We start from the raw sequence: 26,755 nt of genomic DNA on the forward strand, positions 1-26,755 counted from the left end.
AATTTTAATGGACAGTAATATAGTGTGCTCTACCGTATCAAAGGCCTTTTCAAATTTAGAAATATTACAGTGTTAACGTTACCACGATCAGTGTCAAAATCCCAGCTACCGGTAACCTCAAGTAGAGCAGTGACTGTAGAACGGATTGAACGGAATCAGGAATGACTTTTTGAAATTATGTTATGTTGTTATAGGTACGCGTAGAGCTGATCGTTCGTTACTCTTTCCAATACCTTAGCCAACACAGATATTACAGAAATGGAATAAGTGAAGAAGTCGAGACAAACAGGTATGTCAGCATCGGCGTTAATATGCTGCTCCCCTCTCAAATCAATGAGGATCCCCATCAAAAAAGGAGTAACGGACACCTACCTTACTACTACCGACAAACGGCTATACCTTCGAGGGATGACGTACCACCTAGAAATGGCAGTCCCGTGTCCAACTGGGAGACGTTACAACAATGTTTTCAAGTAGCACTGTCGTGCTAAATACATTGAAACTTCAAAAAAAGTACTTTCGTCTAAGTATTTCAATAACGTTTACTTACGTAGGCCTCACGTCTTTCCTGTAGAAGGTGTTGTTAACACGGGTTGTCACTCGATCTGTCTTCATTAGCTCTTCGGTTTCTGTGGATGAATCATTTTAGTTCTTTTTATAGGGTACCTTTCTTAGAGAAAATTTAAGATTAGATTTTTGAACTCGGATTCTTTGGATTTGTTACGACGAAACGAAGAGGAATCGGAAAATGAATAAGTAGCGCATAAGACCTGGAAAAATCAAACCGGAGTCGTAAGTAAGAGCGAAAAAAAAAGACATTCAAGATTTTCTTTACCACGATTTGTGATTGGTTTTTAGTTCCCTTTTTGCTTGTAATTCGACAACCTAGTTTTCACTAGATCGTAAGCAACGGAGTCGTAAGTCGAAATAGAAGGGCGCTCCCAACTCTGTCGCTAGTGAAGACCACCCTTAAGTGTTCCAGCAGTACTGGCACGAGCCGGTAGGACGTGGTGAACCTGTATTTCACTGGAAACTACTTGTCGAGTTTAAGTTTTTCGGATCCTTGCCATGAAACGCAGAAGCATGAATTAACCCCCAAAATACGGATTTAGGTCAGTGGCAGTCTCAATAATTTTCGGATCGGAAAAAAAGTTTGCCTTTATGGTCTGTGGACTAAAAGTATTTGGTGTTCATGTAATAAAACCGGGTTAGTTTGTTAGATTTCTTGCTTTTCTTTTTTGCTACACGCCAAAATGACTTCCGCCATCCGAGGGCATAATTTGGACCGATTCAAAGGCCAAAACTAGCGACTTTTAAAGATCGCGTTGCTTCAAAACGCATCGAGTCTGCAAAAAATAAATAACACTACGGCATTCACGTATCTTTGAACTACTCAACATCTACATATCACAATTGTTGGATAAAAAAATAAATCAACAAGGAGAAATCGAAGACACCCTACCAAGCCACCGCTTAGAGAAACGCAAAAATAGGCTAAAATGTAAAAATATCTGAAGAGTGGCACTTAAACTGGAGATAAAATACGCTTACAATAAAGATCTAACGTGATCTTTCAGTTTCCAAAGTCAAACCTGCGGGCATCTTTCTGTGAAGAGGGCAAGAGACGACTTTTATAACTCAATTGAGGTGATGTTTACGACAAAAGTTCAAAAATCAAACGTAAAGGATTCGAATGTAAAAATTGCAAAAATTGGTGTGTTTGCAGCTGTCTAAAAGTGGGTTTTCATAATTTTAATATCTTATCTATCAAAGAACATCTTTCAGCATCCATTGATAATGAAAAGTATTTATTTTGGTGTTTTTAGGTGCTTGATTTAAGTTGGAGTTTATACCCAGATTCAATTTTCACTGGCACCACTTGAAGTTCATTTAAAGAGTTTGAAATAATTATTAGTAATCCTTTTCGAGTTTGAATTTGTAAATTATTTTTTATACGACAGGGGGACGTCTGTACACAGACTACTATATGCTTGTGTATTTTACCGAATCTATTGTCACGCCAATTTGCATAAATGTTACGCGATGAGAATATTTGACTTTCGCCCAACAGCAAAGACACTAAACGGTTTCTGATATAACGATGTTAAGTAGTTTAAAGATACCTTAAAGTAGAGGTGTTATTTATTTTTAGCAAACTCAATGAGTTTTGAACAAAAGTACATAACCCCTATATAAATGCTATGCTATAGGGTTATATGTTTCTGAATTTGAAGCAGCGCGATCTTCATGCAAAAGTCGCTATTTTCGGCCTATGAATCGGTCCAAATCAATTGTCCTCGGATGGCGGAAGTCGTTTTGGCGTGTAGCCATAAAGAAAAAGCACGAAATTAACAAACTAGTCCAGTTTTATTACATGCACACCAAATACTTTTTTGTCCATAGAATATAAAGGCAAACTTTCTGAATCCATTTCAAAATCCATTGGACCTGCCCATACAAATCACAGCCACGTCAACACAGACTCAATAGGGCCATTTATACGAGGAAAAATAAGACGCGAACTGTACCATTTATACGAGCATGTCTTATCTAATAAGACGCGTCTTAGCTAAGACGCGTCTTAGCTAAGCCGCGTCTTATTTTAGACGAAATGTGCCGTTTATACGGAAAGTTCGCGTCTTATTTAAGACGCGTTTTTTTTCCTCGTATAAATGGCCCTACTCAATAGGGACTTTAAGATCCAACGACGCGACGGCAATGAGAACGTCACTTAAAAAGTGAATTTGCGTTCTTTCAGTCTATATCGCAATTATTCCTACCCACTTACTTTGTCAAATGTAGGCAAACCCTCCTGGAATTGAATTCCTACGCACCATATCCAAGTACAGTAAGAGAAATAAAATTTCGTCGTTGCTTGTTTACGTCCTCCGTGAAACGCGAAATTAGGCGTGTTCACGTCGTGGTCGTGCAAAAACGGGCAGAGAAATGTACAAAAAATCATGGTGCACGTGCAAAGTTGTTGTTTTGCTGATAAAACCTATTGTTTTTTTGACGTTCTCGTTACCGTCCGCGTTGTTGGATCTTAAAGTCCCTAATAAGTCAGTCTCCGCAAATGAATGCCCTTACCAGCTCCATCCTCATTTTTTATAACGAACCCAAAAATGTACAACTCTCGACATTACTTTTCAATACACTTCACTTTATCACTAACAGTGTACTGTCTCCCCTTACGAACACGTTTCCAAAAATCTTTGTTTTCATGTGAGGTGAAACGCCTTTGAAAGCTACGTGGCCGTACTATCGCGTTTCCGTTCCGCTTTCCACCGTCCATACCAAGCCATCTGGCAATACGTTTTCATTTCCACGCAGTTCTCGTCCTTGTGCACTCCTCAGTTGCCCGTGGACGCCAGCGTCCTTCCAGGACCTTCATCTTTACCCATCGACATGAAAACGATATTTAGGTTTTAATTAGACTTCTCTTTCGAGTGCGTTTTCGAACAACTTCGCGGTTATCATGGCCAAAATTCTCGAATTGTGACAACCTCCAGTTTTCTACCATTATTAGTGTACAGGCAAGGCAAAATTTCAAAAACCAAGTTACTTGTTTTCGTTTGTAGTTCGTAAAGTAAGATATACATGTGCACGAAACGGAGGTTTTCTGTCTTCTTCCCCCTGTATTTGCAATTCTCTAATATATCTGTCTTGTTTACCCATAGTCTCCCTCGCAGCCGTTTTTAGAGGGAGACTAGTTTACCCAGTGATGTTGTTATTTTATCAAGAGTTACAACAGTCCTAATTCCCTTTCAGTGCTTAAACAGTATCAAACGAGGTGGTCGACGCTTGGGTGCCAAGCACTGTATTTTGTCAACCCAAAGTTTAAAATTGGTGGGGCAGTGGGATACCAATATTCCGGAATTTTTCCTCATTAGATGCAAACATACCTAAAAATGGTAAAATCTTCGATACCGAATACCTAAAATTGTCGGTCTTGAAACAGAATACCACATACAGTCCCTAAAAGCGATTTGCCATGTTACTGAGGCAGTGAGAGATAACACACCCACATACAGTGTATATTACAGTGTATAACTTTTACGGGGGGTGACAGCTCTAACAAGGGCTGTTTCGGGAGAAAAACAAATTTATTCCGGGAATCTGGAGATTTTGCCGGGAATCGGGAAACCTGGGAAATTTTTCGGGAAATATGAGATATTTTCGGGACATTGAACAAAGATTTCATATTACATGTTATCAAACAATATGTATACAGTGATATGCACCCTGTGCCGATACGCTGTATTCCTTGTATTTTGACAATTAAAAACGGCTTAATCAGCAACGTTTCCAACTAATATAGTGCGATTGACCACGTGCAATCCCCAGCGGATTGACACACGAACCGTACCGGTGCAAGGGTCGGTGCAAGGCACATACTATCAGTTCACACCAGATCCCATCATTCATTAGTTCAGGGGTATTTTTACGCTGCATGTTAACGAGTTTTAAGAGCACATTCCACTGATTGCATACTGGAAAACTTGAAAAAAGTACGTTAGAAGTACGTAAGAAAAAAACGAAACTCATTTAACCTTGTTAAACGCACATGAGGCCATAAAAAATAGTATGTCTGTGAAGACTCTTTAATCATCCTGATCTCGTCGGGGTCCTTCCGATTTTACTCAAAAATCCCGAATCCTGATCAATATGCGTTCGGAATAGGAAAATTCCAGATTTCGACAGTTCTGAAATTTTCAAATGAATTCTTATGATACTCATACAATGACACCACACAGACTATACTTAGCTGAAAGTGATTTCCAGAGCAATTTCAAAAACCGCACAACTTGTATAAAATAAAATCGACTACTTCTACGCGAAGTCACGCCAATAAAAATAAGCATAAAAAGGACAATTGATTTAGAGAACATTTTGGACAGAATTTGTCCTCTCAGAACACTAGAAACGGCGTTTCAGAGCACCAAGATTTCAAAATTTTCTGGGGGAGCATGCCCCCAGACCCCCCTAGTGGTTGGCCCCTTCAGCGCTCGCCTGATTCGTCGGTGATTAAAAATAAAAAAAAACACGATTTATATATACTTAAAAAGTTTGACAGTCTTTCTGTGTTAACATGATACCCTCTAACGAAAAAATAACTAAGGTTAGATAATTAACAAGAAGCTGCTAATTTTGGGAAGTTAAACATTTATGGGGAATGCCACCGAAAAATTCGGGAGGGTCGACGAAATTTCCGGGAGGACATAAAGTTATTCATAGGACTGCCCAAACAGCCTTTGTTAGAGTTGTCACCCCCCGTTAACTTTTGGTGCACTGCAATCGGTCACGATGAATTCCCTCCTTTGCCCGCCCCTCTATCAATGTGTCAACATGCATTCACATGTGAACAAATGCACAAAACCTCGTGTCTAAATACCAAAAACCAATAATTTAGAAAAACAACATACTTTATACCCAAAGTAAGGGGTTGTGATATCAAAATACCGGATACCTGAATAAAAAAGACCCCGGATACCCGAATACTCAATACCCCTGGCCGGGCCTGAATGTGGGAAAGTTCTTTTGTTCCCAGGGACAAACGGCTGGTTGTTTTTACGGTGTATTCTCTTTAGCTACCTTCATCAGAGGATGAACATAATTCTAACTCTTTCAAGCGTTGATCATCCTCATCTTCCATATCCTCCTCGCTGTCTTCGAAAACGATATCTTCGGTGTCTTCTTCGCCTAAATTCGTAAACAGAGTTAGCAAAAAATGAATAAAAAAAGTAAATTTGCTACGAAAACTATAAAATGACCTAATCCAAACTTTGTTTTGAATCTTGGTATTACTTGCAGCTTTCAAGGACCATCCCATTTGCCAAAATATGCTACACACCCTTCAAAATCAAAACCGTCACTTGGAAATAGACAGCCGCATAAACACAACACCTTTCTTTAATGTACCAGACATGTTTCGACGGTACATCCGTCGTCTTCAGTGTTACATATTTTGAAATCGCCGTTGAATTTAAATCGCCCGCGATGTTACAAAGTTCTTTACATTGCGTTGGTAATATTGCGAACTGAAAGGTTTAAAATTAGTGACGCTTAGCAACTTACAGGGAGAGAGTCAGGTTTATGTGTTTCACCTGTTGGTTGAGGTCGGGTTTCTCCCATTTTATGAACAAAGATTATTTGAGTTCAGGATCTGGACGCAGTCCGGTGTGCAGGATGTTCGGCAAGACTCCGAACTCTGCAGATGTCTAAAAACGTTCGAAAACCTGTCAGAAAGTAAGTGCTCACGCACTTGGTAACAGATATCCGTTATTTTCATCACAGGATCCAAACAACACCAACTCGCTATATGGAAACTACGCTGTGCCCAAGGTTGTATTAATGACCATATTTCGGGCAAAAGTCAGGTTTTGAGTTCGTTGATTGTTTTCAAAAAGCTCCACGAAACTACTTTATGGGAGTTTTTCTTCTTTTCATCGCAATTTGCTCTTTCCAGTGTATCCACTTGCGATTATAAGCCCAGTCACAATTATTTGTCGTTCCATCTCTTATTTACTCGCAAATATTTTCCTGGCAAAAACATTGAGCCTCCAAGTGCCGACGATGACCCGTAGAAAATGGATTTTTTGAGTAAACTACTTTAAGGTTTTACGGTCTCGCCAAAATACAGCTTGACTCGTAAAACATCCCACGATACTTAACACTAAGCCGTCCAGTAAGGACCAGTAAAGTAAATCATTCCGCTACGTATTCCTATTCCAGAATACGGTCAATCGAACGCATCTTTAGTATTCAGTCATTCGCCCTTGGGAATTTTGCCGAAAAACGCCTTTTAAAGCTATTGGAACCTTTTTTGTCACCATCTGGCTATGAAAAGCCAAAACGGTACCCCCAACGCCGTTTTTAGGTCGAGCACTTTGCGGCCTTCTCTTCCACATGCAAAATGTTCAGCCAAATATCAGCTTACGTAGTTCGGGCATGCGCAAAATATCAGGGCATACGCTTTGCGCTTCAATCTTGTCCCCAGAGCCTCCGTTACTTTTGTACAGCGGCTGCGCCTTCTCCGCTGGTAGGTACTTCATGTATGGGGACATATATTGTACCGCTTTTACCTAATTAACTTAAAACTTTACTCTTTCTGCTTGGTTCCTTGTTGCCTTAAAGTTTTGTTCTCTTTGTTTCCTTGTTTCCTAGTTACTCTGTTTCCTTGTTTCCTTGTTACCTTGTTCTCTTTGTTACTCTGTTACCTTGTTACCTTGTTACCTTGTTACCTTGTTACCTTGTTACTCTGTTACCTTGTTACCTTGTTACCTTGTTACCTTGTTACTCTGTTACCTTGTTACCTTGTTACCTTGTTACTCTGTTACCTTGTTACTCTGTAACCTTGTTACCTTGTTACCTTGTTACCTTGTTACTCTGTTACCTTGTTACTCTGTAACCTTGTTACCTTGTTACCTTGTTACTCTGTTACCTTGTTACCTTGTTACTCTGTTACCTTGTTACTCTGTTACCTTGTTACTCTGTTATCTTGTTACCTTGTTACTCTGTTACCTTGTTACCTTGCTGGTCTGTTACCTTGTTACCTTGTTACCTTGTTACTCTGTTACCTTGTTACCTTGTTACTCTGTTACCTTGTTACTCTGTTACCTTGTTACTCTGTTATCTTGTTACCTTGTTACTCTGTTACCTTGTTACCTTGCTGGTCTGTTACCTTGTTACCTTGTTACCTTGTTACTCTGTTACCTTGTTACCTTGTTACTCTGTTACCTTGTTACCTTGTTACTCTGTTACCTTGTTACCTTGTTACCTTGTTACTCTGTTACCTTGTTACCTTGTTACCTTGTTACATTGTTACTCTGTTACCTTGTTACCTTGTTACCTTGTTACTCTGTTACCTTGTTACTCTGTTACCTTGTTACCTTGTTACCTTGTTACATTGTTACTCTGTTACCTTGTTACCTTGTTACCTTGTTACTCTGTTACCTTGTTACTCTGTTACCTTGTTACTCTGTTACCTTGATACCTTGTTACTCTGTAACCTTGTTACCTTGTTACATTGTTACCTTGTTATTCTGTTACCTTGTTACCTTGTTACCTTGTTACTCTGTTACTCTGTTACCTTGTTACTCTGTTACCTTGTTACTCTGTTACTCTGTTACCTTGTTACTCTGTTACCTTGTTACTCTGTTACCTTGTTACTCTGTTACCTTGTTACTCTGTTACCTTGTTACCTTGTTACTCTGTTACCTTGTTACCTTGTTACTCTGTTACCTTGTTACCTTGTTACCTTGTTACTCTGTTACCTTGTTACCTTGTTAACTTGTTACCTTGTTACTCTGTTACCTTGTTACCTTGTTACCTTGTTACTCTGTTACCTTGTTACTCTGTAACCTTGTTACCTTGTTACCTTGTTACCTTGTTACTCTGTTACCTTGTTACTCTGTAACCTTGTTACCTTGTTACCTTGTTACTCTGTTACCTTGTTACCTTGTTACCTTGTTACTCTGTTACCTTGTTACTCCGTTACCTTGTTACTCTGTTACCTTGTTACCTTGTTACTCTGTTACCTTGTTACCTTGTTACCTTGTTACTCTGTTACCTTGTTACCTTGTTACTCTGTTACCTTGTTACCTTGTTACTCTGTTACCTTGTTACCTTGTTACCTTGTTACATTGTTACTCTGTTACCTTGTTACCTTGTTACTCTGTTACCTTGTTACTCTGTTAACTTGTTACCTTGTTACCTTGTTACTCTGTTACCTTGTTACTCTGTTACCTTGTTACCTTGTTACTCTGTAACCTTGTTACCTTGTTACATTGTTACCTTGTTATTCTGTTACCTTGTTACCTTGTTACCTTGTTACTCTGTTACTCTGTTACCTTGTTACTCTGTTACCTTGTTACTCTGTTACTCTGTTACCTTGTTACTCTGTTACCTTGTTACTCTGTTACCTTGTTACCTTGTTAGTCTGTTACCTTGTTACCTTGTTACTCTGTTACCTTGTTACTTTGTTACCTTGTTACTCTGTTACCTTGTTACCTTGTTACTCTGTTACCTTGTTACCTTGTTACCTGGTTACTCTTTTACCTTGTTACCTTGTTACCTTGTTACCTTGTTACTCTGTTACCTTGTTACCTTGTTACCTTGTTACCTTGTTACTCTGTTACCTTGTTACCTTGTTACCTTGTTACTCTGTTACCTTGTTACCTTGTTACCTTGCTACTCTGTTACCTTGTTACCTTGTTACTCTTTTACCTTGTTACTCTGTTACCTTGTTACCTTGTTACTTTATTACCTTGTTACCTTGTTACCTTGTTACTCTGTTACCTTGTTACTCTGTTACCTTGTTGCCTTGTTACTCTTTACTCTGTTACCTTGTTATCTTGTTACTCTGTTACCTTGTTACTCTGTTACCTTGTTACTCTGTAACCTTGTTACCTTGTTACCTTGTTACCTTGTTACTCTGTTACCTTGTTACTCTGTAATCTTGTTACCTTGTTACATTGTTACCTTGTTACTCTGTTACCTTGTTACCTTGTTACCTTGTTACTCGGTTACCTTGTTACCTTGTTACCTTGTTACTCTGTTACTCTGTTACCTTGTTACCTTGTTACTTTGTTACCTTGTTACCTTGTTACTCTGTTACCTTGTTACTCTGTTACCTTGTTACCTTGTTACTTTGTTTTCTTGTTACCTTGTTACCTTGTTACTCTGTCACCTTGTTACCTTGTTACTCTGTTACCTTGTTACCTTGTTACTCTGTTACCTTGTTACCTCGTTACCTTCTTACTCTGTTACCTTGTTACCTTGTTACCTTTCTACTCTGTTACCTTGTTACCTTGTTACTCTGTTACCTTGTTACTCTGTTACTTTGTTACCTTGTTACTTTGTTACCTTGTTACCTTGTTACTCTGTTACCTTGTTACTCTGTCACCTTGTTACCTTGCTACTCTGTTACCTTGTTACCTTGTTACCTTGTTACTCGGTTGCCTTGTTACCTTGTTACCTTGTTACTCTGTTACTCTGTTACCTTGTTACTCTGTTACCTTGTTAACTTGTTACTTTGTTACTCTGTTACTCTGTTACCTTGTTACTCTGTTACCTTGTTACCTTGTTACCTTGTTACTCTGTTACCTTGTTACTCTGTTACCTTTTTACCTTGTTACTTTGTTACCTTGTTACCTTGTTACTCTGTTACCTTGTTACTCTGTTACCTTGTTACCTTGTTACTTTGTTACCTTGTTACCTTGTTATTTTGTTACTCTGTTACCTTGTTACTCTGTCACCTTGTTACCTTGTTACTCTGTTATCTTGTTACCTTGTTACCTTGTTACTCTGACCTTGTTACGTTGTTACTCTATTGCCTTGTTACTTTATTACTCTGTTACCTTGTTACCTTGTTATTCTGTTACCCTGTTGTCTAGCAATTAGCTTTATTTGGTACATTTTTTCTCTTTGACGGAAATCAAACAAAAGTTTTCATTTTTGAGCACAGCGCTTGGTCAATGACGAAGGCTCTGTGTCTCAATGCTATAGCACCTGAAGCCTTTTATAGTTTCTTTTGGCTGTTAAACTTTTATCATGATTTTCTGAAAAATGTAAGCGAAATTTCTGGGCAATATTTTTACGGTCAGATATTTTGCATAAAACGCTGAGTCTTAAGGCGCCCTTTTAAAATGACTTAACAACGGGGCAGGGTGCTACAACGGGTATAACGTTTGGATACTTTTTTCAATACCACACAAGTGAGGCTGAAGTTTTATTGCATTCGTTTTTTAATCATACCTTATCTATTATCGAGACAATCGTTGAAAATCGCACAACACGAGGAAATCGAGTAACTAATGTAGATCAGTTCAGTTTTGCATTAAATACCAGATAACTCCAAGCTGGTTTCCTCCATCTACCGATTTAGTCTTCAAGTTTTTTTGAGACTTCCAGAGGTCGGTTGTACAAACCCTAACGTCAGACCTAACTGCCAACTCTTGGCTTTGCCTGATCTCGAGGTCAGATCTGTTACGTCCATCATTAAGGTTCAGTGTGCAATGCAACTGATATCTGATCATTATGCAAATCAAAGCAAAATCGTTTTTTTTTCTTTTTTCTTTCAACACCGTTTTCCTTTTTTACATTAAGTGTGGATCACCTTATATGCCAAATTATTATATCTGAATTGATTATAACTTTTGCGGCTATAAGGAATAATACAATGGGCGATATCAGTTGTGTCAAGATAAGTTGGATTCCGTACAGTGGCACGACTGAAAATTAAAATTAAACAAACACTTAACTCTGTGCGATACGTAATACACCGATATGTAGTTTGAAGGTCACTAATTCATTCAGTCGAGATTATCAGTATCGCTTTTTGCCTCGTGATGTCGGCAACTATAATAGGGAGTGCCACTTAAAATTTTGAACGTATCTTGACTACACCGTTACAAGATTAGTCCATTGTCAGACTTTTTTAAATTTCATGGAATTTACTCAAGTATGCTAATGGGTAGTAACATTGCCTTAACGCTATCAGATTGGGCAACGAAATTGTACAACAATTTCAAATTTCCCGGATTCTCCGAAATGCTATGGGATAACAGCACCTCTCGGCATACTATCAAACAAAATGTTTCTAGATTTCTCCAGGTCCCTGAACTGATAGATGCTTTTTGGTCTTCCATAAACTCCTTTCCTTTTTTCCTTTTGTAGGCAGAAACTAATTCTCTCTTTCTTTTTCTTTGCTTCATTGGTGTTACTTGGGCGACGCGAGCCTGCATGATGTTTGCACAGTTTATACACCTACAAAGATTTGTACATCCAATACCTCTTGCAACACAGGGACATCTCGATTTTCGACTGCCATCTCGACACGACTCTTGCATTAGGTCGTCGTCTTTAGATTTGTTTCCTTGTCCACATCGACAACCTTTGTTGAAAGCAGTTTCATCCATTCCATTTTCTCTTCCGCTTGTGTTGCTGCGGCAATCACGGGTACAAGGACTTTCATTCTTTTTGCAGGGGCAGATGTCAGAGACACAAGAAATTTTGGTTCCTCGTCGGTTTTTTCCACAGTTGCATCTTTTGGCTTTCATTGTCTGTTTCACAGAATCACCAGAAGCTGAAAATTCTGAAGAAAACAAATGCACGTTAACACTTCAGTAGCGTATTTGAAAAAGAACGGCTTCAAAGGACAATTGACATTAAATTTACGTAAACACTGAAGGGTAGCGGAGCACTAGAATACTGCAAAAAAAATGTTATGATTTGTACACCTTTGCAAGACAACATAATATTCAAATCCATTAAATAAATTAAATACTGCTAAAACGTTTAACTTACAGCTAAGAAGTCTGAGTGTTTCAACAATAAACCCAATAATATTTCATAAATAAATTACTGAATAATAAAAGAAGTTCAATATGTGTCCATATCTGATACTAGATCATAGATAATAGCACGGCTACCTAATTTCAATCCAGTTTCTTGCCCAAAATAGTCCAGAATCAGAGTGGCCATATCTGCATCAAACGTTTTTGAAGCCGTTGAATACCCTTGCGGTGTTTTCTGTCTGCACCTCGTGTTTTAGACTAGATAAAGTAGTGCTGATATCATCGTATCAATTGTACGGGTAAAACAAGAAATTGACCCAAAACTCTTATTCTGATACCCCATCTTGAATTCTTTTATTTATTTTATTCTTTGTTTTTTATTTCTGTAAGACAACAAAGGTTTTTAATGTCCAAATAAAACGTCTTCGAAGTCTTATTACTGTGATTACAGCAGCAATTTAGTATACCAACTAAGGAAAATTAAAGATATCGAAAATTTGTCGTTTTTTAACAGTTACTGAATTATGTTTTTTCTTTTAATTTAATCAGTTGAAAAATAAAGATTTAAACAAAAATGGTTGTCATGACGGTCTCCTTGTTTTGGGTTGTATCCAATCCCATTTTGGCTCTTGGTTGTATATTGAAGGTTTGAGAATTAGAGTAACAATTTCATGATTTAATGGACGGAATACAAAAGAAAAAGTACACAAGGGTAAATCTCCAGTAAGTGTAGAAATAACCCTTGCTAAGAATCAAAGGTGATTATATGCCCTGTAACGTTGTTAGTTTCTTAATTTATATTCTTGTCACTAAGTACTAAGTCAAGACTTTACAAAACATGGAGGAAGAACTTATGAACTTAAACATGATAGGCTATGTCAATTTAAAGCCTTGTTCGTCGGCCTTTTATCATTGTTATCATTATCATCCGTAGATCATTAGAAAGTATTAAACAGGTTGTCCAGCAGCTGCATGAATTGTTAGTTCTTACTTTTATAACAAGCAGAGTAGCGTATTGCGATAGCCTATTATATAGTTTCCTTAATTCGCAAGTAATAAAAACGCTGCTGTCGCTAGTATAGGTCACCGACACAAATAGATTTTGATGGCGATACACCTTCGCTGTTCCAACTTCACTGCCTGCGACTACCAATCAGCTATCACGGTATTCTTTGACGTATCTACACAACTTCTACCACTGATCTAGTAATAGTCCCGCCCATCTTGCTAGCAAATTCTTCTCGCAATTTTAACTAAAAAGATTTAAAGAAAATTGCTTGGTGTGTGAAAAGATTGAGTAACAAATATGGCAAAAATTGCAAAAATAACAAATTTAACAAAATTCTAGACTTAGAAAGAAGAAAGGCCTAGACGGACTTCGAGAAGTCCGCAAATTTCGCAAAGATCGCAAAATTAACAAGAATTTTTCTTGCTATGTGAAAATATTAAGACAATGAAGGGCCACGAGAAGGCCTCAAATTTTCTCATAAATCGAAAGAAAAAACAAAATTTGTGAAAAGAATTCACCTTCTTGGCCTTTTCTAGCCTGCGAGCAAGCTCTCCTATTGGGGCGAGTGAAGCGAGTGTCGCGAGAACGCGCGAGCGAGCGGCGAAGCCGCGAGGGGCCGGCGAAAGGAGAGCTTGCAACCATCCCTTACAAATTTTCATTTGTACTTCGCCCAGACGAAGGGAAATACCATTGGCTGAAAAATGACGTTCCGGAAATCAAACTTGATTGATAACAGGCTAAGCTGGCACCCGCTTCGTCTGTGTGTCAAATTTGGTTCTCAGGGGGATCAGATTGGTACCGAGAACTTGTTTCAGCCCCCAAAGCAGACGGGCTCGTTTGATGTAATTCCCGTAACGAGAATATTGCGAGCCGAGGATAAGTCGGATCGAGTTCGTAGTTCTTGCGGAAGGAAATGAAAACCCTTCATCGCTGAGTTGTATTCGTTTGTGTCAAGCACCTCTTTTAGTTGTGAAAACCGGGAGAGTGAAAGTGAAGAGTGATTCAAGTATCGGTTTCTTCGCCCGGTTGAATTCTACTGGGTAGAAAAATTCAGAAACATGTACTTGACGGTGTAGCTGTGTAGCGTGACCGTAAAGAAGGAAAAGAGAAAGAGTTGGAAGCAACTGGAGTAAAACTTAAGAGAACCAAGTGCAGGAAAACGCTATTCTCCAGTTCCAGACGGACAAATATATGATGTTTTTGTTGGTGATTGCGATGGGGAGTAGTCTTCTACACTGCAGTAGGGATGACTTTTCAAAAGTAAACGAAACGAGAATCAAATTAGTGAGTTTTTATCCGAGCGGACACGTTGAAGTGCGATGTCCCCGTGGAAAAAAACATATAAAAACATTGCTTTGATGCTGTTGCGAAAGCGATTTATAAATAAATAAATAATTCTACGCGTCCTCGGCTGTCTTAACTTACTTGACAGGCGGTTGTCACTTTTCTAATCTGCGGCACGTTTGCGGTGACGGTTTTCACGCTTTGCGGAGTCCCGGGGTTTCCGGGGTGGAAATGAAAATTTATGAGAGATCGTTGCAAGCTCTCCTTTCCTCGCCCCCTCGCTCGCGCGTTCTCGCGAGGCACACTTCGCTTACCCAAATAGGAGAGCTTGCTCGCAAGCTAGGCCTTTTCTTTCTCTAAGTCTAGAAATTATTTAATTTTTTTATTCTTGCTTTTGCGATATTACAAGTACTCAATCTCTTCACATAGCAAGAAAAATCCTTGTTAGTTTTGCGATTTTTGCGAGATTTGAGAGCTTTTGAAGGCCCTACTTAACCATTTTTCTTTGTTCGCCTAGAATTTTTTAAATTTGACATTCTTGCTATTTTTGCGATATTTCTTACCTTTTCAGTGTTTTTAGGTAGCAGAAAAAATCCTTGTTACTTTTGCTTTTTTTTTTCTAAGTCTAGAATTTTGTTTTCTTGGTTTTTCTACTCATGCGATATTTGCAAGTGATTGTCTCACAAAATTTTCGGTGAATTATTTTCTTTGCGAAAATTGCGGAGAGAATTTGCTCACAAGATCGTTCCAGGACATATATATCGCATTTTTTTTTCTTTTACAGTTCTTTACGCACTGCCACGCAATACCATACAAACCGTCAAACAAGGCCGCGGGGGGCTGATCTCGACGTCCTAGGCATCTAAATAGCAAGTGCGCTTTAACTCTGACAAGTGTACATGTGACGTATTACGTCTACACAAATTCGTAGATATCTTGAGGTAATAGGTAACAGAGTAACAAGGTAACGAAGCAACAAGGTAACAGACTAACGAGGTAAAACGAAGGTAACAAGGAAACAGAGCAACAAGGTAACAGACTAACAAATTAACAAAGTACCAAGGGAACAAGGTAACAGAGTAACACGGTAACAAGGTAACAGAGTAGCAAGGTAACAAGGCAACAGAGAAATAAGGTAACACGGTAACATAGTAACAAGGTAACAGGGTAATAAGGTAACAAGGTAACAAGGAAACAGAGTAACAAGGTAACAGGGTAAAAATGTAACAGAGTAACAACGTAACAACGTAACAAGGTAACAGAGTAACAAGGTAACAGAGTAACAAGGTAACAAGGTAACAGAGTAACAAGCTAACAAGGTAACAGAGTAACAAGGTAACATGGTGACAGAGTAATAAGGTAACAGAGTAACAAGGTAACAGGGAAACAAGGTAACAGGGTAACAAGGTAACAGAGTAACAAGGTAAAAAGGTAACAGAGTAACAAGGTAACAAGGTAACAAGGTAACAGAGTAACAAGGTAACAAGGTAACAGAGTAATAAGGTAACAAGGTAACAGAGTAACAAGGTAACAAGGTAACAAAGTAACAAGGTAACAAGGTAACAAGGTAACAAGGTAACAGAGTAACAAGGTAACAGAGTAACGAGGTAACAGAGTAACAAGGTAACAAGGTAACAGAGTAGCAAGCTAACAAGGTAACAAGGTAACAAAGCAACAAGGTAACAGAGTAACAAGGTAACAAGGTAAAAGAGTAACAAAATAACAAGGTAACAGAGTAACAAAGTAACAAGGTAACAAGGTAACAAGGTAACAAGGTAAAAGAGTAACAAGGTAACAAGGTAAAAGAGTAACAAAATAACAAGGTAACAGAGTAACAAAGTAACAAGGTAAAAAGGTAACAAGGTAACAGAGTAACAAGGTAACAAGGTAAAAAGGTAACAAGGTAACAAGGTAACAGAGTAACAAGGTAACAAGGTAACAGAGTAACAAGGTAACAGATTAACAAGGTAACAAGGTAACAAGGAAACAGAGTAACAAGGTAACAGAGTAACGAGGTAACAGAGTAACAAGGTAACAAGGTAACACAGTAGCAAGGTAACAAGGTAACAAGGTAACAGAGTAGCAAGGTAACAAGGTAACAAAATAACAAAGTAACAAGGAAACAGGGTAACAAGGTAACAAGGTAAAAGAGTAACAAAATAACAAGGTAACAGAGTAACAAAGTAACAAGGTAACAAGGTAACAAGGTAACAAGGTAACAGAGTAAAAAGGTAACAAGGTAAAAGAGTAACAAAATAACAAGGTAACAGAGTAACAAAGTAACAAGGTAAAAAGGTAACAAGGTAACAGAGTAACAAGGTAACAAGGTAACAAGGTAACAAGGTAACAGAGTAACAAGGTAACAAGGTAACAGAGTAACAAGGTAACAGATTAACAAGGTAACAAGGTAACAAGGTAACAAGGTAACAAAGTAACAAGGTAACAGAGTAACAAGGTAACAGAGTAAGAAGGTAACAAGGTAACAGAGTAACAAGGTAACAAGGTAACAGAGTAACAAGGTAACAAGGTAACAGAGTAACAAGGTAACAGAGTAACAAGGTAACAGAGTAACAGAGTAACAAGGTAACAAGGTAACAAAGTAACAAGGTAACAAGGTAACAAAGTAACAAGGTAACAGAGTAACAAAGTAAAAAGGTAACAAGGTAACAAGGTAACAGAGTAACAGGATAACAAGGTAACAGAGTAACAAGGTAACAAGGTAACAAAGTAACAAGGTAACAAGGTAAAAAGGTAACAGAGTAACACGGTAACAAGGTAACAAGGTAACAGAGTAACAAGGTAACAAGGTAACAAGGTAACAGAGTAACAAGGTAACAAGGTAACAGAGTAACAAGGTAACAGAGTAACAAGGTAACAGAGTAACAAGGTAACAAGGTAACAAGGTTACAGAGTAACAAGGTAACAGAGTAACAAGGTAACAAGGTAACAAGGTAACAAAGTAACAAGGTAACAAGGTAAAAAGGTAACAGAGTAACACGGTAACAAGGTAACAAGGTAACAGAGTAACAAGGTAACAAGGTAACAAGGTAACAGAGTAACAAGGTAACAAGGTAACAGAGTAACAAGGTAACAGAGTAACAAGGTAACAAGGTAACAGAGTAACAAGGTAACAAGGTAACAGAGTAACAAGGTAACAAGGTAACAAGGTAACAGACTAACAAGGTAACAAGGTAACAGAGTAACAAGGTAACAAGGTAACAGAGTAACAAGGTAACAGAGTAACAAGGTAACAGAGTAACAATGTAACAAGGTAACAAGGTAACAGAGTAACAAGGTAACAAGGTAACAAGGTAACAGAGTAACAAGGTAACAAGGTAACAAGGTAACAGAGTAACAAGGTAACAAGGTAACAAGGTAACAGAGTAACAAGGTAACAAGGTAACAGAGTAACAAGGTAACAGAGTAACAAGGTAACAGAGTAACAAGGTAACAAGGTAACAAGGTTACAGAGTAACAAGGTAACAGAGTAACAAGGTAACAAGGTAACAAGGTAACAAGGTTACAGAGTAACAAGGTAACAGAGTAACAAGGTAACAAGGTAACAAGGTAACAGAGTAACAAGGTAACAAGGTAACAAGGTAACAAGGTAACAGAGTAACAAGGTAACAAGGTAACAAGGTAACTGAGTAACAAGGTAACAAGGTAACAAGGTAACAGAGTAACAAGGTAACAAGGTAACAGAGTAACAAAGAGAACAAGGTAACAAGGAAACAAGGAAACAGAGTAACTAGGAAACAAGGAAACAAAGAGAACAAAACTTCAAGGCAACAAGGAACCAAGCAGAAAGAGTAAAGTTATAAGTTAATTAGGTAAAAGCGGTACAATATATGTCCCCATACATGAAGTACCTACCTCTCCGCTCTTTCTTCCCCTTTCTTGCCCCATTAGAGCTTCATTTCGGTTTGAAATGTTTTAGGCAGAGTTTTTAGCATCGTAGGATCAGATGAAAGGAGCAGAAAAAGATTTTTATCTAGTGAACTATGCTATTGTCTAAAAGTTCTCTTCCCCTTCAACCAGGTAGATGAAGAAGTGTCTTGGATCGTTAAAACCTGATGACGTCACAGGCAGTACTAGGGACTTGGATAAGCACAGGCGGTTCCGGGGTGCATTGGTTAAGCTAGCAAAACTGAATCTTGGAGCATGTAATATTAATTCTAGAAATACTTTGGGGAACATATAAATACTTTACATTTAAACCGGATTCGTTATGTAACGGGAGATATCAATGAATTTCCCCTACTTACCATCTTCCGAAGAACCCTCACTCTCCGAATCAGAAAGAAAATCATCTGACTCATACTCGTCTTCAGAACTGCAACTTTCACCGCTTTCAGACATCCCTGAAATAGAAAGATATTTAAGTACAGGAGTTGAGGGTACCGGCTCAATCTTTCAGAAACTGCACTGAATCCCATCCTACTACCCGTGCTTGAAAATATTCCTCCCGCCCTCCAAGGATGTCCAAAGATACCAACGCCTTTTAAATTTTACACACTGAAATCATTTTATATCGGCGTAAACTGTCGCTTTTAACCCCCCTTCTCTTATAAATATACAGTTAAATATCCAGTTAAAGGCCCATCTACCTATAAACAAGAAAAATACATCCAATTATAAGCCCTCCCCGGCTGGGTATAAGCTCCCCTCTAATTTTGTTCTAAATGTATTGAACTGAATTCGATTTATTATGACGTTTTCAACCTGAATTTGTTTCGTACCCCTTTTTCTATTCCCGTTAGTTTTTTCTATTCCCGTTTTCTAGTCCCCTCGGGTATAAGCCCCTCCGTTTATAAGCCCCACCCCAATAACACCTCATGAAGATGTTAAGCTCAGGGCTTACAACAAGCGGTAGTTTACGGTAATTTAGGCCCGGTTCAGACGCCGGACATTTAATGAGCCGAACCTAATTCGAATTTATAAGGCCGACCCAAATAATATAGACCGGCTGAATTGATTCAGACGCCGATCTTAATTTCAGCTGAACTGAGATCAAATGGCCAAAAATGCTCATTTCGATCAAACTGCTTACAAAAAACGGTATAATAATTTATGCATAAGGTTCGGTACATGAAAAAATCGGCGTCTGAATCAAAGCCGTTTCAAAGTCGTTCCAAAGGCGAAATTTCCGGCCGGCAGTAGGCGAAAAGAACGGCTCAGCCGTTCCAAATTGAAACAGGCGTTACTAACTGATTCAGACGCCGAACTTTTCATGTACTTAATTCAATGTATTAGGCTCGGTGTCTGAACCGGGTCTTATTTTAAATATAAAAATACCATGGTTTTGTCTTATAAGAGCCAAGACGGCCGCAGACAACAACGGTCTAGCACCCTTGCCATCTTTATTTACAACTGGAAAAAGTACATGTACTTCAAAGATTTAGCAAACGTAGAGCACCAAAACCAGTAATGTATTGATATACAGGGTGTGTTAATTTTGCGCCGACTTTATATTGCATTTCCTTCCAGTTTATACTGTAAGAAGCCCACACAGTGCCTTAATAGATCTATAATGATGGGTGATAATTAAGCAGTCTTGCTTCTTTTCATTTCGGAAACTCTTCCCTACGATGTCTGAATTGACTCTCTATTGCGCAACAGCCGTGCTAGTATAGTTTTTACTTGATATATGTAAACATAAACAACGTAAAAATGTGTAAAAATTCGAGGGCTTCGAATGAGCCGTGGATCAACTGTCATATATTTTATAAACTAAGATCAGGCCCAATTTCTAATAGCAGTTCTCATACATTCTCTCTTAGGTGCCCGCCGGAATGTTATTTACAAAGCTAAAGCGAAACGAAAAGAGGGCCTGATAGGTTATAGCGGAGCTCTCGCGTGCGAAGCACGCCAGCGGAGCACCGTGGGTAAGAAAATGAAGTTATCTACCCATCCGAGAAAATTTGGTCATCACGTGACCGTACACCGAGCGACCGCCCGGCCGAGCGACCGTCCGTCCGCACCACGGTATACCAATGTAAAATAACTCAATCAACAGGAATGGCAACCCAAATGCAACTAGAGGTTATTTTGGCGTGAAATCGCATAGCCACCGGCTTCTTGTAAAGCAGAGACAACTAAAGAGTCAATAAAGACGAAAACGGAAAGGGAAATTGTCTTTGTATCCGTGTTGTCTAAACTATTTAGTTTAGACTAATTGTCATGTCCACAAATTTGGAATATAGAGCGGGAGAAAGACAGAGAAAAAGAGAAAGTAGGCGGCGGGCCAGCTACCCTCAACGAGAAAAAGGGCGACAGAGGTCTAGAGCGAGAGATACATTTTTTTGTTGGAAGAACAAAGGGTGTGTTCCTTTCGGCGAATCCAAAAACGGAGTTTTGATCCTAGATTTGCCAGATTTCGCGGTCGAAAGGGACGTGAAATTCGAAATTGGATTTGTAACCTTGGTAACCTTTCGCCAACGCGTGCAATATGCACGACAGCCTCTCAAAAAATGACGTGTTTTCTACTCTTTGACAAATTATGCGATTATACCGTGAAGAATTTAGTGGTCGGCAGTTCGAATAGCGACGATGAAACATATAAAACAGACAAAGAAAGAAGCGCATTAAAATTCAAAATTATCTTAAGAATGTCGACCAGTTTGATCCAGTTCCATAGCTCGGATTTTTTTATGTAACACGATCGAGTGCCTGTCGCGTCTACAAGCGAGTTTGTAGTTAGATAGCAGTCCATTTGTTACTTTTACTTATTTCTGATTTCAAGCAATCTTTAGAGACAAATGGTTAGTATATGGATATTTTAATGTACCAGGAACAATCTTCTAGTGTTTTCAGATGTTTTGCGGCAAATGACAGGAACGAGGAAACTCTACGGCCTCTATGGGAATACTTCAACTGGAAATACCGCTGGATCATCTGACTAATTTCGTATCCACTGTGAATGGAACAGCGTAGATCACTAATCCGTTAATCTGGATTTGGATTCTTCGGATTTCAAATCCAATGAATCCTTTTTCAAAAAGGATTCACCAGATCAAAAATCCGGATTTGGATTTGCCGAAAGGAACGCGAAATCCGTTCTTAGATCTAAAATCCGTTTTTGGATTCACCGAAAGGAACACACCCTTTGTAGCGGCGGTGACAAAATGGGAAATGCTAGCGGCCACCAATGCAAGGTCAAAATAAGCGGCAGTGAAAAAAAAAGTGAACGAGAACACGTACGACATTTCCTCCATAAAACGTGTTACTAAGAAGTTTATGGAAGGTTCACGTTGTAGTGGCGCAAAACAACGGCAAAGGAATTTACAAAAAAAGTATGCTGCACCTGCAAAGTTGCTTTTGTTTTCTAATTAGACCTATTGTTGTTTTTCACCATTCTCCGCCGTTGCCTTCGCCGCCTAGCACTACGCAATTTTATATACTTTTTAACAAACTATATTATCGAGAGCTTCGCTTTTAGCCCTGGCTAAATTTATATATTATAATTGGAATCAATAAATACAAGGACTGCTTCTGGGGATTTTCATGGTTTTCTGGATCCTTTTCAGCCGAACTGACGTTTTTTATGGAAATATCGTTCTCTTTTCATTCGGTTTCCATGTCTAAGACATGTGATTGGCCAAGAATATCACATGTTTTACTACGAGTTTCGTCAACCGTTTGTTGACGTTTGATCCTGGTCCTTTGTGCCTACACGTGTTGGCTTTTCTCGCGATTTTCCGTAGTCAATAAACACCCAGTCTGAAATGTAAAGGAACCTGCGTAGACAGGGCCGTAGCGAGGAAGAAACTACAACCGAGGCGAACACACGGTCCGTTGTACGAAATCAGCCGTATGAAATCTTCTAATAATATCAGTCTGATAAAAAAAATAAAAATCGACAGTATTTGGTAAAATTTTACCGAGGCGAGTGCCTCGGTTCGCCTCATACTGGCTACGGCGGTGGTAGACATGAACAAAAACTTAAAGATTACAGTACTGACGAACGGAAATATAGGTTACCTAACCCGACAAGCATTGCAATAATATTAAGATTATAAACAACAATTTTGTGCAACCTTTGGTCAGTCATGGTATCACTACAACAGGTGCTATACAAGACGGGGACTGTCTGGGATGCGGTATCAACTTCATGGATTTCAAAATCCAATAAAAGCATTTTACATTATCAGCTTGTTCATAAATTCCACATTTAAACCTTACTATAAAGAATCAGGGGGAAATGTAAATTCCACTCGAAATTTGCCCAGACAAATTTCTTTTGGTGATAATATTTCGCAAACCCACTGCCAGACAGGTGCTATTGACTCAGACAATACTTTTAACGCCGACAAAAAAACTAAATTAATAATCAGTTCCCAAATTGAAAAAGAATTTCCATCAAAGAAATGGGTTAGACATCTCCCAGATTAAAAGCAGCAACAAAGTAACGATAAATTCTTTACAAGACTGGCTGAACTTCAAATTTTCATTTTGGTTTTTCACATATCTATTCAATTGCTAGCCACTTTCTTCAGGGAAGGATTCAAGTTATAATTTGAAGTAATTTTTACGTATCCCTACTAAAATTAATTCTTCACTTAATTCAGAACCCCACATGTCTATTACTTTTACATCAGATTTGATAAAACTGCTTATTTTTAGTCGACATCCTCGGCGGACTACTCCGCCTTACCAGACGGCTTGCCTTACCTGAAAGCTGATTTAATAACTTCCAAGTTCCACTTCTACTCCGTTGCAGTTAAATTTCTGTATACGTAACTACAAAATTAGCCAAACTACGACGTTAATTCTGCGATAAAAACACGCCACCAATGATACAAGTCTGATGTTTGACCGCCTTTGCCGAGAAAACCGCACCACATTTCTCGTGTCATTTCTGGGGAAGCCCGTTTTTTTAGTCACGCCAGTATGTCACGCGATGCTAAAGAACCAGTAAAATACCACAGAGGGTCTGGATTGGGAGGACACGTGAGGACGGGGTACGAATGTCAGTTATCAGCCACAATTTTGGTCAATAATCAGTTACCAGTTAATTTTTGTGTCATTTGTCAGTTAACTGCTTTTTAAAAGTAAACTAAGTCGCTTGAAAAAACCTTCATTTCAAACCAAGTTGCATCTGGTGATTCGTATGATGGACCGTAAAATAACGAAACTAGAGCCTCGGAGCTTAAATGTAAATGTCATATACGGAGGGGCCTATTATTGAACAAACATTTGCATCAAAATCCGCTGTGTTTATGGCTCTATCAATTTCGAGCGTGTCCATCGCCCAGGGCATTTCTCCTTTTTTGCCCACGACTACGATAGGACCGGCAGATTCGTAAAAAACCAGTAAGCTAAAAATCGCAAATTCACGTAGAAACTTAATGCTAATGGAAGAAATCGGTAATAACTTTAGTACCCGGGGGGGGGGGGTACTTTAGGAATTTCTGGGTAGGGATGTGCCGCTGGGACCCTGGAACCCTTAACCTATAACAGAGCTAGTTCAGCTGAATTTTGCTACCCTATACTAGAGTAAACTCCCCAAATCCCCCTATCCTAGAGTAGCTGTTTCCCTTGTCTAGATAAAATCTTCAACCAACTGATCATTTTCCTGAAAAATGATACCCTATTCTAGACCCAAACACTCTGATTTATATACCCTATCCTAGAGTAAACTGCCTGAAAACCATACCCTTCACAGCGGCACATACCTATATAGCCCATATATGGCAGTGCCCCCCCCCCCCCGGGCTTTAGTACTGAAACTGTTGATGCTCCATTCAACTCGTCAAGCTCATTTCTAAGATTGTCCCATACAGTTCGGATTTTATGAAGGAAATTCCCAAATTTAAGCCTTACAGTCATCATTGTCACCATCATCTTGATCATGACCACCACCACCACCACCATCATCACCACCACCGCCATTATCAGCACCACCCCCACCACCAACATCATCACCAACACATCCTCCACCAACCCCCCACCACCACCACCTTCATCACTCTCCCCACCACCGCTTTCATCACCACCCCACTATCATCATCATCATCATCACCCCTTCCATCACCATCATCAACGCCATCACCACCATCCCCATCATCACCACCATCCTCACCACCCCCAAAATCACCAGCCCCCCATCACCATAGTTACCACAATCACTACAACCCTCCCACCATCACCATAATCACCCTTTCCATAACCAACATCAACCCATCACCACCATCTTCACCACCCCCACCATCACCAGCACTCCACCACCATAATTACCACCACCACTAGGAACCTCCTCCCCACCATCACCATAATCACCTCTGCCATAACCATCATCAACCCCATCACCCCCATCCTCACCACCACCACCATCACCAGCCCCCACCAATACACCCCCCCCCCCCCCACCATCGCCATAATCACCCGCACCACCACCATCCTCACCATCACCCTGGTCTCTCTGCAACTGTAACAGAATTGAAGATGAAACTCACTTTTTATTAGATTGTCCAAGTTTTTCTTCAATAACAGAGATGATCCTCTCTAAAATACCGTTTCTACGAGGCCTGGCGCACGCTACTGGTGTACACGGCTAAGAATCTCACATCGTTTGGCTCTTATGAACTTATTAAAACTCAGATCGCATCGATATTTGGCAAGAAGTTAAAGTTTATAAACAGCTTTTCATTGAATATTTTTTTTCTGGCTGTAAGACCAAAATAAAATTGAAATATGAAAAGTATTGCTCAAAATGGGACCATTTTTTAACAGCTCGCGTAACATATACGTACAGTCTAACCACGCATATTGTGGGATTTCTCTGTTTCTGTTAATGGTACTTTGGAAAAATTTCTCCGAAAAGGTCAGTGACTTATGAGTACTAACTGTATTAAAAATTACTGAACATAATGCCAAAACAACAAAGTTTAGGGCGTTTTCACAAAGATGTTCTGTCTACATACGATCTCTGTGCAGCGCGAACGTCAATTTAAAAGATTGGTTTTCATTGACTTTCTGTTGTTGTTAAGAGTAGAAATAATAATTTTTGGAATGCTCATAAGTTAAACCTTCCTTATAGACTAACTGTTAAGACTTCGGGAAACCCATTTTTACGCAAAGATCAAATATGTAAGGTTAGACAGCATTTTTTTAACGTGAAAATTCGTAAACCGTGCGTTGGACCGAAAATCGGATTCTAGAGTGTGCTTTGGCATAAAGATTTTGTGCCTAAAATGTGCCTAAGATGTGCATAAAGTGTGCATTTTAGTTTTGAAAAACGTGCCTTAGCCGTGCCTAAGTTGTGCCCAAACTGTGCCTAATCTGTGCACAAGTTGTGCCAAAATATTGAGTCACTCGGAAAATCGTGTCCAGCCTATCGAGCTCCACAGCGAACGAAGGGCGCACGGCAATTATGTCAGTTTTGAGGTTTACAAAGTCTAGAAACACGGTCTGACGACCTTTTTATCCCCTAATAAGAAATAACATGACTCAGAATACGGTTAGAGACAGCAGGGGAAGCCCCGACAAACAGGAAAATGGAATCTTAAACAGGTTAGCGTATTTAAAGTAAGTGCTCAGCTCAATTACATTGTTGATATGCTAATTTCATCGATGTTAAAAAATTTCCAAGTAGGTTTCTTCTCCCCTTCTTAATGGAGCGTTTAGGTGGAACGAAACATTTGTTTTTTTCGGGTGGGCAGATTTCGTTCAAAAAAAGAATTTACTTGTGATATGACTTATAAAATGAAAACGAAAAAATTGATTGCACGCCGATGAGTTTTGAAGCAAAATAAATGGCGCGTCTCATCGATTGTTATACGATCAAAGCTTAATTTGCTAACAGAGCCAGAAAACAAAAACAAACAAGATGCTTGAATTATTTCACTACTAAGTGTAAATCCTCCTTTTTTATTTAGAGAAATATTTTTAAAAAGCAGCCGCATTTTGTATTTAAAAAACAACACGCGTTGGCATGAAGGTTTCAAATTACCACTTTGTACTTTTCATGTTGTTATGCAAATTCAGGCCAATTTTACCGCGATCGCAAAAAGTATTATTTTTCTACGACTTTTATTGGCTCTTTTTGTGCCTTACTTCTTTAGCTTTGTTTTTGTTATTATGGCTTCGACTTTCTTTCACGATTTCTTTTAGAAACGAAAGAAAGCGAGTCTATAAAATTGCATGGCAATTGAAAAGGTTCAGACCG

At 39.0% G+C, this 26,755-nt stretch overlaps 1 protein-coding gene across 1 annotated transcript in view; it reads right to left on the minus strand.

The window, feature by feature from the left end:
• Positions 1–23,365, minus strand: part of LOC140953280 (probable ATP-dependent RNA helicase DDX60) — a 65,405-nt gene extending 42,040 nt beyond the window's left edge. Inside the window, exons 1-4 of the mRNA XM_073402778.1 lie at positions 23,260–23,365; positions 18,855–18,950; positions 5,593–5,700; positions 551–629 (exon numbers count right to left, since the gene is read on the minus strand). Coding sequence (XP_073258879.1) covers positions 551–629; positions 5,593–5,700; positions 18,855–18,948 — 281 coding nt within the window. The 5' untranslated portion in view covers positions 18,949–18,950; positions 23,260–23,365. The remainder of the gene's footprint in view (positions 1–550; positions 630–5,592; positions 5,701–18,854; positions 18,951–23,259) is intronic.
• Between the last annotated feature and the right edge of the window lie 3,390 nt (positions 23,366–26,755).

Source organism: Porites lutea, chromosome 11 (genome assembly GCF_958299795.1).
Source record: "Porites lutea chromosome 11, jaPorLute2.1, whole genome shotgun sequence".
NCBI classification, from domain to species: Eukaryota; Metazoa; Cnidaria; class Anthozoa; order Scleractinia; family Poritidae; genus Porites; species Porites lutea.